General features: G+C 41.8%; 1 protein-coding gene across 1 annotated transcript in view; it reads right to left on the bottom strand.

Annotated features, from left to right (window-relative positions):
• Window positions 1-2,105: 2,105 nt before the first annotated feature.
• The window catches only part of LOC309515423 (macrophage mannose receptor 1-like), a 39,631-nt gene continuing 23,285 nt past the window's right edge, over window positions 2,106-18,451 (bottom strand). The window contains exons 19-30 of the mRNA XM_082193194.1: window positions 16,871-16,971; window positions 15,791-15,933; window positions 14,800-14,911; window positions 12,438-12,580; window positions 11,677-11,779; window positions 10,979-11,211; window positions 9,109-9,274; window positions 8,456-8,608; window positions 6,125-6,235; window positions 5,151-5,339; window positions 3,348-3,386; window positions 2,106-2,717 (exon numbers count right to left, since the gene is read on the bottom strand). Of these exons, the coding sequence (XP_082049320.1) occupies window positions 2,488-2,717; window positions 3,348-3,386; window positions 5,151-5,339; window positions 6,125-6,235; window positions 8,456-8,608; window positions 9,109-9,274; window positions 10,979-11,211; window positions 11,677-11,779; window positions 12,438-12,580; window positions 14,800-14,911; window positions 15,791-15,933; window positions 16,871-16,971 (1,723 nt within the window). The 3' untranslated portion in view covers window positions 2,106-2,487. The remainder of the gene's footprint in view (window positions 2,718-3,347; window positions 3,387-5,150; window positions 5,340-6,124; window positions 6,236-8,455; window positions 8,609-9,108; window positions 9,275-10,978; window positions 11,212-11,676; window positions 11,780-12,437; window positions 12,581-14,799; window positions 14,912-15,790; window positions 15,934-16,870; window positions 16,972-18,451) is intronic.

Here is an 18,451-nt window from a genome sequence, read left to right as displayed (position 1 = left end):
AGACACTGATTGTTGTTCTAGAAACCCAGACCTTGAGCAAACATGGCTCTCAGGTAAAAATATTTCCTCACCTATGAGGTATAAGACTGTGCTGCATCTCTGTAAAAGACCCACGTAGAGTGCATTGCAGGTTATCAATATATTATCAATAAACAGGTTATCAGTTTCAGGTTATCAATATGTAGGATACTTTGACTATTCCTTATTCCATATTCTGGAAAGAAGGCATAAGAGTTAATAAAGTATGAGACTTCCGGGACAGCGCCATCGGCAATGGAGGAGTTCCTCTGACAGAGAGGAACCCGCTCCGTGAAAATCGGGTCTTGCCGCTGCGGCGAAGGCGGAGACCCTTTAAAAATCCCAGGCGGAGGAAGCCTGGGAACGTGGGATTCGGCTGACACCAGGAGCGCCTCCCCTACTCGCAGGGAAACCCTTTTTGGGGGGGTCCGAAGCAACGTGGGGTGAGTGGCGCGGTGTTTTGAATCAACCGCTACTTTTACGGAGTGAAGCCGCACAGCCGTTGCCGGAGAGCGCTGACTTTTTCCTGTGGACAATTGGACTCTAAACAAGTACCCGTGAGTAGAACGAAAAATTGGATTAAGTATTAAGAAATATTTCAATTTGGCACCGAAACGGGAAGGTTCTAAACAGGAAGTCCGCCTCCCGTTTTTTGTAAATAGATTGAAGCAAAAACTTTGTAAGCTAAAGTCTGGAAAGTTGTATATAAAGTTCTAAATTTCCTTCATTCATCATCACTAAAACCTCTCTTGGAAGCAGGAGAAAAGAGGGGGCTTTTTGACTGTTTAAGCCTGCAGGAGAGAGAGTAAAGAAAGATAAATTTTCCACCGTCTCAAACCTGGGAACAGGGTGTCAGAGACAGAAATTTATGGGGAAAGTTCATCGACTGTGAACGGAACGTCTTTTGACAGATAGTAAAAAAAAAAAGATTAAGAGCCTCGGACATAAGAGCACCAGGTTGATGGACTAGATAGACGAGAAAGGACTGACAAAACCCGAGACCAGGAAGAAGAGACGATGGATGAAGATTGGAAGAAAGTTTCAAAATTTATTTAGAAAAGTATTGTAAAATTAATGAGTATTAGAAAAATGTTGGAATGAAATTATTTGGCCTTAGCAGAAATGTCAAAAAGAATTATGAAAGAATGTGTTATGGTTAAAAGAATTTGGTATATGTAAGTTTTAAGTTTTAGAGTTTTTTAGGTAAGATAAGGTTAAAATAGATTAAGGTAATTTAAATGACAGAATATTGTGAAAGATGGAAAGGATTTGCTGAGATAATTAAAAACTAGAATACAAAAAAGGGAGGTGGGAGGAGGTCGTTGAAATAAGTTAATGAAAGTTAAGGATTTGGGAATATTAGACTTGTTTTTTAATTGTTTGTTTATTTTTGTTTTGATTTAGATGTATTGTGTGTTTTGTTACTTTTTTTGACTTTGGTTTTTATTGATCTGTATTGTTTAATTGTTATGTTTATCTACTTCTTTCTCTCTTTTTCTCCTTCTCTTGCCTTTTCTTTCTTCTTTCTTTGTAACTTTAAAATTCTCAATAAACATCATCTTAAAAAAAAAAAGAGTTAATAAAGTATGTTTGTCTGTGGATGATAATATTTTCCTATGGGCCTGGAAGTGTATGGGGAGCCTTGTTAACTGTTCTGTGTGGTACCTTTTAAGAATAACCAATTCAGGTTGCAATGCGGTATACATGATTTGTTTAATGCAGTGGGGTTTGCTTCTGAGTAAAGTATAGTTATTGTTGTATAAACCCACACAAGCCCATATAATGTTTAGTAGCCTTTTTAAAGGCATGTACTGCCCTAAATAGGCCTATTTGGAAAGGAAACTACGTATACAAAATTAGGTACTGAACCAGCAGAGCTGCACATATGGAATTCCTTTTTAAAAAAATAAATAAATATGAGGATTGGATTCCCTGGAAGAGTGGAGGGGGGCTAGATGCACCCCATACTCTTCCTATAAAACCAGACAAGTGGGATTTTAGCTTTATGCATGGACACTGTACTGATTTAGGGGAAAATATTGTGCAATACCTTGGTTGCCAGAGGATATCAATGACATGGTCCTTAGTTTTTCAAGTCAAGTCACCTTTAATTTATTATTTTTTTATTTCATAAAATGTATACACCTTGATTTTTTAAAAACCACAAAGTAGTTTACAAAATGGTAAAACAATAAAATCAAGGAGAAATCCCAACCATACTTAAAAACATACAAAAGTTAAAATACTACAACAGATTAAAATTACCTTAATTTGAATTTATTCTATTTAGAATATGTTTTTTTCTAAATAATAATTATGCATTCAGAACATGCCACACAATGAATGTGGTGGTAGAAGGGACCTCTGCATATGCATATGGTTACTTCTTGGAAATGAATTAATAATGCAATCCTACCCCTGACAATTCAGAAGTAATTCCTACTGAGCTCAATGAGACTTACTCCCACATTACAGCCTATCTCCCTCTTTATCATCCACAAGCACTTCTGAATCATTGTGAAGAACGATCTCACTGTCACGATAAAGAGAGTTTTCAAAGCTGCCAGTGGTTTGTTGTTTTCTACTTCTTCTTTTGTAGAAAATATAGAGTGCAGTACCCATGCCAATGAGGATGAAGATAACCGGTAGAAGTACCTTTGCAACTCTGCCATGTGCTGATGCAGGAATATCTTCTTGTTCTGTGAATGGGGAAAGATGTATATATCACACACACACAAACTCACAAATAGAGAAACACACACACAAATAGACCCCCTTGTATGAAATGGAGGGATAGCTGGGTGGTGTTTGCAGCTCCTAAGCATAGTGTGCCAAGAACTTACAGACCAATGAAATGGCCACATGGCTGGAGGGCACGGAGAGGGGATACAGAAGCAGAACAGATGTGGAGTCAGAAACATCTTGTCCCTTCTTAAAGAAAAGGGCTTTGGCAGGCTGTGAAGGAATCCAACGCAGCTGAAAAAAAACTACAAAATGCCAAGGCAATGGTGTACCACCCCCCAGTTATTTTTGTACTACATCTTAAACAGAATACTATTCTGTTCTTTCATATTCCATCTGAAACACTGTGAAATATTCCATTACACAACCCCCAATTCTCCGCTTCATAGTGGCAGTTCTGTACCAGAAAGGAGAGTCGTCACCACCCTTTTCCCCCAGTAGAGAGCTATAATGCCTCCACCTTTCCCCAGAAATTTCTCTCTTCAGCTTTGAACCAGAAGTTCTTTTCTCAGAATGTTTGGTGCAAGGCTCCGGATCGCAAGAATGCTTATAATTTTTCCTGAGTTTTTTTCACAAAACAGCCTTACCTGTCTTTTTTGTAGGTGCTTTAGTTGTCTCTTCAATAACTGCAAAACAAAAGATATGCTTATGTTCTCAGAACAGTAAGAAAGTTAGGTATGCAAATCATTATTTTTTTATAAAAAAAGTAGCATGGATTAGCAACAGAGTGAATAAGACTGAGGAGTTTCCAGCTTGGCAGGGGGTTGGACTCGATGGCCCTTGTGGTCTCTTCCAACTCTATAATTCTATGATTCTATGAGTGAGAAGAAAGTTAAGCAGCATGCCAGCAAGCACATCCTGGTGCCATTCCCATCTAGAACAAAAATGTAGGATTGGTCAACTGACATTTCATAGCTTGTCATAAGAAGATAAGAAGAATCTGCTGGATCAGGCCGATAGCCCGTCTAGTCCAGCATCCTCTTCTCACAGTGGCCAAACAGATGCCTGTGGGAAACCAGGAAGCAGGATTTGAGCACAAAAGCTCTCTCCCCTCCTGTGGTTTCCAGCAACTGAACAGAAGCATTGCTGCCTCCAACTGCAGTGTCAGAGCAGAGCCACAGTGGCTAAAGAATACAACAAAAATACAGCTGAAGATTAGAAAAAAGGTTGGCATGTCCTCCCCCTACTCTGACTCTGGCTGGTACTGGTGTTATCTTTGATGGAGAACAAATAATAGGCAGTCTTGGTTTGGCAAGGAAACCAAGCTGGAAAGAGGCCTGATTCACTCTCTGTGATGAATCCAAAGCTAAGGGGTTGGAGACACTCTCCCCTCCAAAACCTAACAGGTAAAAAAAACTGTTGGAGTTTTAATGCTGTGTGCACTGTCATCTTATGCCTCCAGTGATTTTCCTCCCAATGAAACAAAAACCAAAGGTATGTGATGGGACCTCTGGGATCCCCTAGTGCCTGAAAAATTTGTGTGCGACAATATTATAGGAAGCATATTTATCCTTTTATTTTTCAAACTTTGGGCCCTGACATATCACACCATGAAAATAACATGATTATGCACTTTAGACACTGCATTTGCTTTTGGGTGTGCTTCTTTCAATAAAAAATATATCAATAAATATATGTTACTATTTAAAAATGGGAGCCAAGTTTTAAATTTGAAGTGTTTAGTATAGTCACTTAATCCCTTTGCTTAGCAAGATCAGCAATGATGAGCTGAATTTTAAATATGTAAATGTGGAGACTACTAAATGCTCTTGCCTTTTGAGGAAAATGACAAATTTATGATATTTATCACACAGCAATTCTGGGGACTGAGAATGATTGTGGGAACCTTGACCATTAGATAAAATGTTAATAACATTATTAGTTTTAAAAGACAGAATATTCTATAGTTAGTAGCAAATAATTAATAGACTTCAGCTTTGGTTCTACCTTCTCTCCTGCCATTTATTATTAGGGAGTATTTAGTTGGTTGGAAGTATCAGTAAAGTCTGTCAAAAGTTGAAAAAAGAATAGGAAGTGACAAGGAGTAGGAAAGACAAAATGCAGAGTATCAATTTGATGAAATGTGGCTTATGCTAGAAAAAGGATGACTGACAGTCTAGAAAGATTACCTAGTAAGAATAGGACTAGGTGGAATATTGTTAAAATGGCAAGAGAGAGAAAAGTCCCTTTCTGTAGTAACATGGGAGCCCCTTCCTTGGAAAGCTTTAGGAAGAAGGCAAATAAAGAGACTACAAGGCTAAACTTCTAGTAGCATAATCTAGTCAGAGAGCAATTAGAGCAGAGTGTCCTAAGACAGTAACTTTAGACAAGTGACTCAATGTTCATCAGAATTATTGTGAAATGCAGCTGAATAGCCATTTCAGACTTACTTTTGCGTCTTTTACATATAAATCCCTTAGAGTATCCGCAGTGCTCCCTGGACCACTTCCCATTGTGGCTGTTCATGAGAATGCAGTTCTTATCACTATCACTGAAAATAGCTTGAGGATCAGGTGTGGACTCTTCATCTTTCCAGTTGACAAAATCCAGTGCAGTGTTATCTTGCCATATCCATTCTCCTAATTATAAAAGTAAAATAAATGGCATAAAGACTATCGAGAAAAAGAGTAGTGCTGCTGCACGACCCTGGATTTGCATAAAGTCAGACCGGGAAAGAGCGAGAGGAAGGAAAGTGGCAGTTTACAACACTAACATTTTGAGTAAAGTGGGAATGGGGAGACATTTGGGGGAGAAAGGGAAATGGCAGTTGTAAATCATAGGGATGCCATATTTCCAAAAGTAAAAACCACGCCACCCTGGTTTGAGCGCAGTTTTCTGTATGACTTGCCCAAGATCCAGTACAAAGCACTGCCTTTCAGAAATTCCCAGTAATGTCTGGTAAAATCTGGACATATGGCAGCCCTACCATAGCAGAGGTTTGAGTAAAGCTTGGATGGACAGAACTGACTGGGCAATGGTGCTTTAAAACAACAGCAAGGTTTGTGTAAAACAGGGATGAGGTGGAAGAATAGAGAGGAAATGGCAGGTTTATACCACAGCCAAGGTTTCAGTAAAGTGGATAAGGGGGAAGCTAGGGAGGAAGATCTAGGGCAGTGTTTCCCAAACCTGGGACGTCAGCTATTTTTGAACCACTATTCCCATCATCCCTAACCACTGGTTCTGCTAGCTAGCTAGGGATGATGGGAGTTGTAGTCCCAAAACAGCTGGAGACCCAAATTTGGGAAACACTGGTCTAGAGGGTTAAGGTGGGGGGAATGGCTGGGGTGGGTGGGTGTTGATGAGTGGAGCAAGCAGGGGCACAGCCCCATGTATTATAAATAAATATTGAATGTTAAACCATTACCATCTATGTTTCTGAACAATCCTATCCAATAGTCAGCATGTTGGGATTGCTGAGTATGCTCCATCAAAAAGTTCAGTTCAGCTGAATCTTCTATAGAAATCAAGGTGCTACCTAGGAAACATCATACAAGTAAAGTAAGCTCATTTAAAAATTGCATTCCTGTTTTAAATTTTATTTATTTTTTAAATTTATTTAAAATATTCCCATTTTAATATATTTTTTTAAAATATAACTGTAACCCACCCTGAGACCTTATTGTGATGGGTAGGTGACAAATCACCATCATATATGTATTAGACATGCACTGGTAGAACTGACATGAGGTTTGATGGGACTCTTGACAGCCCTGGCAAGTGGTCTGTAATGGGTATGAGTTACTCGTGCGTAAACTGGTGCCTTTCTAGGCTAATTTGCCTTGTTAAACCTTTCTGACTGCACAGCCCTTTCTCATCGTGGCTGCCTCAGTTGCTGGCAGAATCCGTCAGTGGGCGTTTCTTGAACCTCTTCCAACATAAAAGTTGTTTGACACCCAGTCTCCTCCTCCTCTCACTGCGTGGGAGTCTTCTGCGCAGGGAGGGCGTGGGTAGCGGAGGACCTGGGCTCTCCTCACTAATGTCCAGTGAAGAGTCCTGGAGCCCTCTCTCCGATTCCCCCATCTGCACCCCTTTATCCCTGGTGTTGCGCTGATTTGCTTCCCCCTTGTCAGGGAACTGCCATCGGAGGGACAGGTGGTGGAAGGGCTCACGGAGGTTGGGAGAGACCCAGCAGCTGAAGCAGGAACCAGCAGGGGGAGAGGTGGGTCTCTGAGGGAAAGCGAGCAAGAGGGAGGGCTCAGGGAAACGTCCAGCGAGAACAGTGGGGAGGTTTCTGGACCTCCCATAGGGAGACCCACTCCTCGCCGGAAACTGTCATGCCGCGAGTCCAGAAGACGTGTTTCCGTTAAGGAGCTTTTATGTTGGAAGCGATTCCGAAAGCAACCACTGTCGGAATCTGCCAGTGACTAGAGGAGCCATGTCTGAGGGGCTCCGTCACAGACAGAGGTTTGTGGACTTGAACAAACTCTGAGGGACTACGATTTTATGCACAAGCAGCTCATCATCCCTTCACACCCCTCTACTGAGCTGTTTCTCCCCCTGCTGCTGGGTCCTTCGTCAGCATCATCTGGGAGCCTCCCCTTCGCCTCTCGCTCCGATGTCAGTTCCCTGACATGGTCCTTGGCAATAATGAAGTTGTCAGGAGTGTTAATGAAAACGCCTGTCCCCAGGATGCAGGAATGGTGAGCTGGGTGGCAAAGTCCCTTTCTTAATGAAGCCCTTTTTCCAGGCAGCAAGGACTCTGCTCACCTTATCACCCCTCTGTTTATCTCACACCCCTGGCCAATCTCTCTTCCTCTCACTTTACCTACGGGCAGGCATGTGCACTGCCAGCAGCAAAAAGTCAGCTTAGCAAGAAAGCACTGCTGCTGCCACACACCATTTTTGTTCTCCCACAGTGCTTCTCTGGCCCCAGTGGAGCAACCTTCTGTCTGGGCTCAGAGGTACCGTGGAGGAAAGAAAATGGTGAGCCACAGCAAGTGGGGTTTCTGGCTACACTGACAATCCTGCATGCTTCAGGTGAGGACACATGGAGGGGAGCTGTCCTTCAAAGTGCTTGGATCATCAGCCAATGCCTGAGTGTCCTGATCCCTGATACCACGCCTGCATATCAGGTTGTCTAAATATTCTTTTAATAGTAAATCTTTCTGTTGCTGGATTCAGAGAGTAAGAAAGAAACTGTTGTTTGCAGTGAGATCTCATGGGAGCCTCCCAGAGCCAGCACTAGAATTCTCTGCCTTGCATAAGGGGCAAGACACTCTCAGTATGCTGGCTCTGGACAGGTAGGGGTGGTTGTGTGGATGGTGGTTCCAGGGTTGTTCTGGCTTTACACGCAATCCCTAGAAACTAACCCCCCTATAAGTCTTCTGTACCTCCAGTGAGTTCAGAGAGATATGCCAGGTTTATTCCCTTCTTGATTTATCATCACAGCAATCCTGGGAGATAAGTTTAAACTGAAAGGTGGGGATTGGCCCAAGAGCACCCAGTAAGCTTTGTGAGTGAGCAGGAATTTGAACCCCTGTCTCTCTGGTCAAAGTCCAAGGCTGAAAGCCTGTACCCACTTACTTAGCTATAGGCCCCATTGAACTCGATGGGACATACTTCTGAATAGACATGCTAGGATATGTATAGGACTGCACTGCAACACTAACCGGTGTACAAACTGGCGTTGGACGCTAACTAGGAATCTTCTAGCATGGAAAAATCACGTTGTGATTTGAATCAAAATGACACCCACCTAACTGAGTACATTTGAAAGATGCATCCGGCCATCCATTTGAAGGCTGGTTGATTTGATAGCAATGAGCCCGAAAAGGAATCCAAGATCTCTGGTCCTCTTTTGAGTCAGGGCATTTCCCTGGGACTTGTGGAGGCTCAGTTGGGAGTTTACCTATTATGAAACAAATATTTTATTTTTTGAACAGGTATCTTAGAAACCCTTAAGTACCAGAGATATGCATAAGATTTGAACAAATCCAAAATCTTGAGGTGCACATGAGTATCTTGGAGGAATCCTGGAAATGTAGAAGGTGAAATGGGAGGTGAAACTCTGTAAATTTGCACATGTCAAAGAAGTCCCCCTAAAATAATAGGTTTATAGTTTCTGAGTACTCCTGGATGCTTACTCACAGTAATGTCAAATGGGGCTTACTCCTAGGTAAATGTGTATAGAATTGCTGCCTTAAAACACATGCCTGAGTCTGTTCAGTTGCTAAGCATGGTTACCTAATGCTGGATTGTTTATTGCAACCTCTATTCTATTTTTGTTTGACTATTTATTATAGCCTGATGGTTTGAAAAGTAACATTTTATTCATTCCCTACGAAAGAGGCAGAAATGTCAATAGTACATTTCTCAGCTTATAGTACAATAGTACATTTCTTTGCTTACCATGGTAGTGCTCACAGAAAGAGAGGTATGCTTCATTGCAAGTTCCGGTTTTCCAGTGACCATCAATGTCTAAATAGACACAGGCTTTTTTCTGCTTTGGCTCCCCAGGGGCCCAGTTAGTATATACCAGTCTCCAGTTGGTTATCCACTTATATTGCTCATCAGTCTGAAATCCAAATTCACAGTGAAATGACACATGCTGGCCCAGAGAAAGCTTTTAAGTTCATTTTCCATAACATGAACTCCACAACACTTACTTTTCTTTCCCTTTCATTTTATTTATACACACATTTCACCATCCTTTAGGGGATGAAGTCTGGGTAGTAGTACTATACTTATTACGTCTGAAGTCATGAGTATGAAACAATTCTGAGCTATCAAAGGCAGGGGCAAAACTAGGCTTTGTTTCATCCAGGTTGGCACCCCCTGCACACGTGTTTATGCATGCACAAACACACACACACACACACACACACACACACACACACAGAGAGACATAGGCTGTTAGCCTGAATGGTGCCCTTCTAGAGGCTCCACCCTGTGCAAAAAACCTGACTAACCCCTCTGTAGCTATGGCTCTATCCAGGGATTTGGAGCACAATGTTTTCAGTATGCTCGTGGCATGAAGCTCTAGCTCTTCATTCCATCTGAATCATGAGAATCTGTGAAGGTTAGGAGCCTGGATAGGAGCCTGGAAGCAGTAATAGGCTATGTGGGGGCCAACAAACTGAGGCTGAATCCTGATAAGATGAAGGTGCTGTGAAGGGGTGGTTCCTATGTCTGGGAATTAGGTGGATAACCTGTCCTGGAAGGGGTTGCAATCGCCCTGCAGGAACAGGGTCATAGTTTGGGAGTGCTCCAGGATTCCTAACTATTGCTGGCCTCTCAATTGGCTTCTCTGACTAGGAGGGCTTATGTCCACTTTATATCTGCCAATCAGGTCCATTCCTGGACCTCCCACCTGGACTACTCTAATGTGTTGTATCTGTGGCTATCCTTGAAGATGGCCCAGAGACTGAAGCTACTGCAGAATGTGGCTGCTAGATTGGTAAGTGGGGCAGCCTGATGGAACAATGTGTGGGTCACTCATCCAGAAATCACTGCATTGGCTGTCATTGACTTATGGGGCTTGATTCAAGGTATTAGCATACCAAATCCTGAACATCTTGGGATCCAAGTACCTAAAATATCAGGAAGGAAGCATCTTCCTGAATATCAATATACAATCAAGATAACATTTTATAAAAGAATGGAAATAGTTGATTGAATATTTACAGATAAATTGTAAACAGATAAGAACATTGGCAGGATTGTTATAATAACCTGCAGTTTTATGAGTATATATTAAGATATTAAAAATAAATTTAAGGAACCACAAAGAGAAGGAAAAGGATGTCAAGTTTTGAATATATATATAAGAATCCTGGTTGGTGTTGATCCAGTATGGTACTTAGTTTACTGTATTCATTGTAGACAATGCAAGTCATCTATGGAACCTGTTGCCCCACCCCTCCTAAAGCAACATAGAAGTGATTGATTTCTCTTTCTGAGGGTGAAAAAGGAGTCGAGACTAAAGACTACTACTAAAGATCTTGCTGCCTGGGGGTGTGCTGCTGCACTGAGTGCAGAAGCCCCTTTACAGACTGGAAATTGTTATATTTCTGTTAAGATTTCGTGTACAGATAAAGTATAGCCACTGGAAATAGCTCATGGGTAACCCACAGATGATATACAAAACTTTTGTAATGCTTACCAAGGATATTCGTAATAAAGTCAGGTAATAAAAGTCTTTTCTATGTCCTTCTGAACACATGTTCTTGATGTGGATATGTAGTACAGTATTATGTTAATGTATATCATATGTATTTACCATATTGCTATTTAGGCCAATCCATGCAGGTTCTCCATATTTTAACACCCACAGCCATAGGAATGATTCAATGTAGGGATCCAAAATACTGGCAAGCTCTGACTGTTCAGATTTACACTTTTTCCTGGCCTCTTCCCATGTCATTTTGGGGCTGCTGAGAGAGTAACTTCTATTCCCAAAAGAGGCATAACCAGAGGCTGGAATTGTTGTTTCAGAGTGTGATAATGCAGGATCTATAGGCAAGTAATCAAGAGAAAAGACAGAGATCAGTTTAGACTACACACACCTGACACTAAATTTCTGAATACTATTATTCCCTAAACATTTTAAATCTTGAAAATCGACATTTTAAATGCCAGCTATAACACTTAGTCAAGTTTTCTTCAAAAACATATATGGATGAGGCCACAGAATACATTTAATTTACTATCACAAAAGCAGCAAACAAAATACCTAAAATGTAGTCAACATGACCATTAACAACACACCTCCATTTCTTTCCAGAGAGGTCAAGAATCTGTTCTGTAATTAGCTTCCTATCCACCATCATTCTCAGATGACAAAACCTCAGTTCAGTCATTAAAGCTGGCAATCAGCTTTTTAATTTTTTTTTACCAGAACAGAAAACTGGAGTTAGACTCTATAATGCAATCTGCATTAAACACTGTTTTCTGTTCCTTCTCTTCTAAAAAACATACCAGTGTTTCTTTGGCAGATGTAGCTTTTCTTAGCAGAACATGGCCCATCTCTCCAATATCCTGCCAGCTTTTCAGGCTCCTTCATCATAAAAATGCAGTCCTCCTAAGAAATAAAAGTATAACAAAGGGACAGGTAACACAGTAGCTATTTATACAATGTAGGGGCCAATCCGTTTGTACTTGAAACTTTCCTTTTATACTCTTGACCCGAAACTCCCTGGAACTCTCAGGTGGGTGCCATTGCCATTATAAGAGAACAAGGGAAGTGTTCATGGTGAGTTCCGGCACCTCTTTTTTCTAGAAAAATAGCACTTCTCTTGACAAATACCAGGCTCCACAATCACCCAATCATAGATAGTGGCAAGAATAAATCCAGACTACAAGTGCAGTGTGCATCTGTCAGCGCAAGGCTTCCTATCTCTGGATCCTATTCAGGAGTAGGAATCAGTAGCTGATACGTGCTCTAGATCAGGGATTAGCTGATGCTTCCTGGAAGTGGGGTAGGATAGCAGACCAGTTATAAAACTGGTTAGGTGTTGCCTAACTGTTACTTTACATACTAGCTGCTTAGCTTGAGACAGCTGGCTCTAAACATAAACAAAGGAGACACCAGCCAGAGATTGAATGGGGAATTGGTACAGAAATGGGGTGCTAACACTGAAGCTTCTCTGCACATGTAGTTTAACTGCAGGAATGGAATATAGAAGATATTTCTTGTTTCTGGGGTAAAAATGACGAAAGCCTTTGCAGGCAGGACTTACACCATAACTTGGAAAACCTTTGGCCCAGTTTGTGTAGTGGACTCCACTTCCATCTGTCCATACAAACATGCGCTCAATATTAATATCATTCAGTCCAATCCAAGGATCAGTTGTAGCACTTTTTAAGTGCACTGTGAGGAATGCTAAATAAAAACAATGACACGCTTTTTCAAAAAGGATTTGGCAAATGTACGCCCTTCACCTATAAGTGTTTGATATAGTCATAAGTGTTATGATATATCATAATGTGATCTAGTTGTAGTTTGGGTTAATGTTGTATCATCATCATCAAAACACATTTGATTAATGCAAGAATTGCCATTGTGCTGGCCTTCAGATGCTGTTGGACTAAATCTACCGCCATTCCTGACCACTGGCTATGCTGCCTGTGGCTTAATGGAGTTACAGTCTCACAAAGCGTGGTGGACATCACATTGACTACCCTGTTTTCATAATAACAAAAAGGGCCACTGAATCCAGCACACCACATTCTGTACCTTGATAAAGCATTAATAGGCCACCCTTACAATAAACAAGCTTTTCCCCAGCTTAAGAAGGGTCTAGATCTGAACTCAGAAGATGTTTGGTGAAGTGAAGTTTTGCCTTTTTAAGATTTTCCTCTCTTTTCCCCCAATATAATTTTATTGAATTTCACAAATTAACTTCAAATTAAATACATTGTTTCATATACTGACTTCCCATCACCACAGTATTTTTATTCAAACTCTTTTCTACTGCATTCTGTATCAAATTCTCATCTATTACCAAAATCCCTCTGATACAATTACTTTATCATTTTTCTTCCGCTGTTCCTATCTCAAATCCTGCCCTCGATTTCATTTCTTTGTAATGCTTTTCCAAATAGTCCCTCCATTTTCTTTTCAAAATGATGGATAACAGACTATTTCCCTCAGACTGACAATATACATATTAATTAAGACTCATTATCTTATCAATATAAGCATTGTTGCTTGCCAAATATAGTCCATGTACAAAATTATGCTTTGGAAGACAATAAAATTGGAGTGGGTAGCTTAATTTTGGCTATCAGGCTAATTTTGTATGGGTGATGGGAAAGGGGAAATGGTGGCAGAGAAGTGGGCAGGGAGGAAAAGGTTGGGAGAGAGAAAGGGTGCCTTGGCCACTTTTGCCTTCAGCTCTACCCATTGACAGTATGCAGCCCCTGTGGAGGTAAGGCACACCTCGCACCCGGCATGCCACAGCGTGCCAAGGAGCTCTGTGCCCACACTCTCTGGACTTTCGCCTCCTGGCCAGAAGACAGGGTTTCCCCCTGACCTTTTGGAGCTATGGAGGTAACGCTCTGCTTGTTCTGAGGCACACCTCACACCCGACATGCCACAGTGTGCCAAGGAGCCTTGCACCCACGCTCCATGAACTTGTGGCCTCTTGGCAAGTAGACAGGGTTTCCCCCCTGACCTTTTGTCCTTTCATATGATCTGTTTACTAGACAGAATGCTTGGCTAAAGCATAACAAGGAACACAGACGCAATCCACTTTCACAACGCCTACGGGAAACACCTGCTGACACGTGTATTAGCTAATGCTTAGAATGTGCTTAGATGGAATATGTTAAAGTTCAGAGTGGTTTCACTACCTCTTTTTCCAACTGTATTTTATCCAATAAAAAGAGGCTCTGCAAGGTTTGCTTTTCAGCTTGCTTCTGCACAGCTCACTTGCATCCAACCTTCTGTCGTCCTCGTTATTCCTGCAGCCCCTAATGGATGGCCCCTCAAGCAAATACAGCTCTCAACAGGTAAAAATTTTCCCACCCCAGCTATTGATCTTGCCTATTAAATCTCTTTTAACTGCTATTAAAATAGCAGTCACTCTTTCTCAAGTTCCCCAAGTATTATCCAACTGCAGCCAACAAATGCATTATACAGAATAACTACGGGGTCATTTTATTCTTCTTGCACTTGTCTTGTGGGAATCTTTGCAGAGTAGATTCTTCCTGTACTACTTGGGGAATCATAAAATCATAGAATTGTAGAGTTGGAAGGGACCTCCAACCTTCTGCAATGCAGGAATCTTTTGCCCAACGTGAGACTTTTGAACCCACAACCCTGAGATCAAGAATCTCATGATATACCAACTGAGCTGTCCCTGAGGTCTACGGCCATGTGGAAGGAGCTGGTAATATGCACTGCTGCATCACTGCCCTGGTTTCCAGCCCCCCCCCCAATGTGGCCTGAAGTTTCTCAAGCCACCTGAGAAGTAAGGTGCCACAAAGGAGCCATTTCTAACCCTTCTTCTGGCACAAATGTAACTTGAGTTGAGGCTCTTGGACTTTTAACATGTCAAGTCTATATGAACAATCTGTTTTAAAAATAACTGACTGCACCTTGTGTAGCTTTGTTTCGTATAGTTGCCAGATTTCCTCCTAGATTCTTGCAAGTGGTTCGTGCATAGGACCAATTTTTCCTCTCTTCATTAAGACCAAATAGCTGGAAGCACTGTAGGGGGAAATAACAACTCTCCAAAATTCCATACATGATGTAATGGTTAATGAAAGTAGCAATCATGAAACAGTATTGAGCAAATAAAGGTAAAGGTACCCCTGCCCGTACGGGCCAGTCTTGACAGACTCTAGGGTTGTGCGCTCATCTCACTCTATAGGCCGGGGGCCAGCGCTGTCCGCAGACACGTCCGGGTCATGTGGCCAGCGTGACAAGCTGCATCTGGCGAGCCAGCGCAGCACACGGAATGCCGTTTACCTTCCCGCTGGTAAACATTCCCTATTTATCTACTTGCACCCGGGGGTGCTTTCAGACTGCTAGGTTGGCAGGCGCTGGGACCGAACGACGGGAGCTCACCCCACCGCGGGGATTCGAACCACCGACCATGCGATCGGCAAGTCCTAGGCGCTGAGGTTTTATCCACCGCGCCACCCGCGTAGAGCAGTCCTACCCCATAGGATTTGCTGGTTAGAAGGGGATTAGGATGGGATGGAAAATGGAGCAGAGGAAGGAACTGGGGAGAACATCCACGCTGGTAGCTACAGTTGTTAATTTGAGCTATTAAAATATCCCCCTTTAATCAAAAATATAAACTATTCAGATACAGATTTTTTTTTAAAAAAAATTTTTTGGGTATTTACTATTCTAACACAATAGTCCTTTTCAGTTCTTAGTGGGGAAGAAGGATGTGACAACATAATGACAAGCTGCGCCTCCTGGTCTACATGCCTCTTTATTTTAAGCTCTATACAGAACACCTGAGCAAGACATGAAGGGCAACCTCTGCATGTTCTGCAGCTCTGGGGAAAGTATTCACTGCATGCTATCCGAAAAGGACTAGTATGCCAAGCAATTTGTAATGACTACACTAGTTACCTTTTTATCAAAGAAAAGCCATCCTTCAGCACAACCTCCAAGAGGTATAGGCAACGTGGGAGCAACAGATGAACGGACAGAACTGTTATGCCTTTCACATACAAATCTCTCCTCAGCACCACAATTGATATCATTCCATAAACCTAAACAGAAAAGTTATTAAATCACTTGCAAACTGAAAAGGGCAAGCAGTCCTTCAGGTATACAGTACAAATGAAGGCTTGAGAATAACAAAGAGCAGCAGCAGCAGCAACTTATTCCATATTGGAAGAAAATGGGACAATCAGTGGCGGAGAGCAGGCAGGGGTGGGGCACCCAGCGTGGGTGGGGGGGCAGCCGTGATGGCACCCTGCCGAAATTGCACTGCCGGGGGTGGAGTGCTCCCCCTGCACTCCTCTTCCTCCACCAGTGGGGACAATGTGTAGATGGTATAAGCAAGCAGTTGCTCACAATACAAACTGCTTAAAAGTCCCAAAGTTATTAAAATAGCATTGAAACAGTGTAGTATTTCCCCAAATCTCTCTTGCCCTATAAAGTTGCTCATGTGATAAATATACAGCATCCTTTAACTTTTAATACCATGTCATATTTTTTTTAAAGGCAATTCAAGAGCTGTAAAATAATGAATTTCCCCTCCCAAACAATGTATATTTATGGATGGAATAGTCATTGCAACTATAGTTTCAGGGTTTATCCACACTTGCCTTTCCTCCCTGCTTCCAGGCACAGTCTGCACTTTAAAGCTCCATGTCCGGGTGCTCTTTCTTTCTTTCTTTCTTTCTTTTGCCTTGGAGCTTTCTCCATGAAAACCCACTCTTTAAATCTCAATCGGAGCAAACAGCAATCTGTGGAAAACCCAAATTGCTGTTTGTTGCGCTTCAGTTTTAAAAAGTGGGTTTTTGCAGTGAAAGCTCTGGGACATGGAGCTTTAAAGAGAGGACCTGTACCTGGAAAGAGGGGGCAACAGGTAAGTCCAGATAGGCCTGTGTTGTACTTGTTCTTTATTAATCCCTTTCCCCGTCCTCAAACACACAGTTTCTCAAGATTTTTGTTTTAATGGTAGTATTTTATTCTACTTACCTGTGCTGTAATACATGACCACACAGTTTTCATCATCATTTGCAAAGTTGGGTTCATTAGGTGCCCAGGCTGCATAGGCCACTGGAGTTCCATCCAACCAGCTAGAAAAAAATGATACGACAGTATTGGACAGAACAATGTAATTGTCCTTTATTTACATTGCATATTTCCACAATGGTTTTTGCTGTCTGTGGGCTTTTTTAGTCAAGGGAACAGCAGGTCCAGAAAACATTTCACTGTTGAACCTTGCAGGGCAGCATTAAGTTGGCAGCATTAAGAATATCCAGCAAAATTACGGAAGTAATGTAATCAGAATGACTAGGAAAACAATCCTAATCTTGAAAGACTGAGATGCTGTTAAAGAGGAGCAAATTGTCAGTTATTTTCTTTAATAATAATTTTGTATCACCATGCCAGGAAGCATTTGGAATTTCTGCCTGAGGCAAGGAAACATCTTCTTTAAGATAATGCATTAAGACTTTGCTTCAAATAATGTTAATAGATAGAATTATGAACAGCTCATTTATTAGGGTTAACAAAACTGGTGATGAGGCTTTAGCCCTGGCCCAGCCCTATCCTCAAAAATGAATTAGTAGTGGTAGTAATGATGATGATGATGATGATGTGCCCAATGGCTTACAGTTACTGGGGCAGTTCATTTTAATTAGAAGAAAATGAAATGCTTGTATTTTATAGGTGGAATGTAACATTCATAGTTGAGAAATGATCAAATTGGTTCTTAATTTACACACATTTAAAAAAAACTACCTCATTTACAACTGCAACCTTAATGTCCTGATTGGGGAGGGGGGCAGTAGTGAAGGAGAACAGCAGATGGCTCATGCAAGGGAAGAGGAGCAAGGTTGGGCATGCCTTCACATTGCTCCTTTGCTGGCCTGAATAGAAGAAAGGCCAGGTATGTCAGGTGTGGGGCCAACCATCAGCTGGAAAGCACTCTTAGTCTCTTCTAGTGACATCCCAAAGGGCCGTAGGTGGGAGATGGGGAATATCATTGCTCCAACATTCAGAGCATGGCTGGGAGGAAAGCAGAAGACAGACATAACTGGAGACACACCACACTCAAGATACATAAAACAACTGTAGGAGTCAGGCAGATAGGAGGGTAGTACCCTCTTCCTCAGTGCATAAAAAGAAAGTTCACAGAGGGAGAGCAGCCCGAGACCTAATACAGCCTATAGAGACAAAGAAGTGGTGACAGCCTAGTAAATGGTATTCTCCACAGTTTGGGGGTACATTGTGGGACTAGGAAGGTGTTGGATCCATAGGATCCAAGCCTTCCCCATGTTCATTTTCCAGCCATGCCAAAATTGGGGCTTTCATGTTATTAGGCTGTGAGATTTTATGAGGTGGTGAGGAGAAGGTAACTGACATTAAAGCTTCCTCTTCGTGGTCATGGAGGGAAATCTGAAGTTTCATGTAGCCTCCAGGACACCATTACAGGGAATGTACCTCTGTATTTGGAAGAGTCCTAAATTTCCTTTAGAGATCAACTGTGGAGGGGGGGGGAATCTTATAGCTTAGATTAATTAATATTAGCCTAGTTACTTAGGAGAAACTTAG

Source organism: Podarcis vaucheri, assembly GCF_965113315.1.
Source record: "Podarcis vaucheri genome assembly, chromosome: 12".
Lineage (NCBI taxonomy): Eukaryota > Metazoa > Chordata > Lepidosauria > Squamata > Lacertidae > Podarcis > Podarcis vaucheri.
The sequence above is the reverse complement of the archived record's forward strand: the minus strand, read 5'-3'. Positions and strand labels throughout refer to the sequence as shown.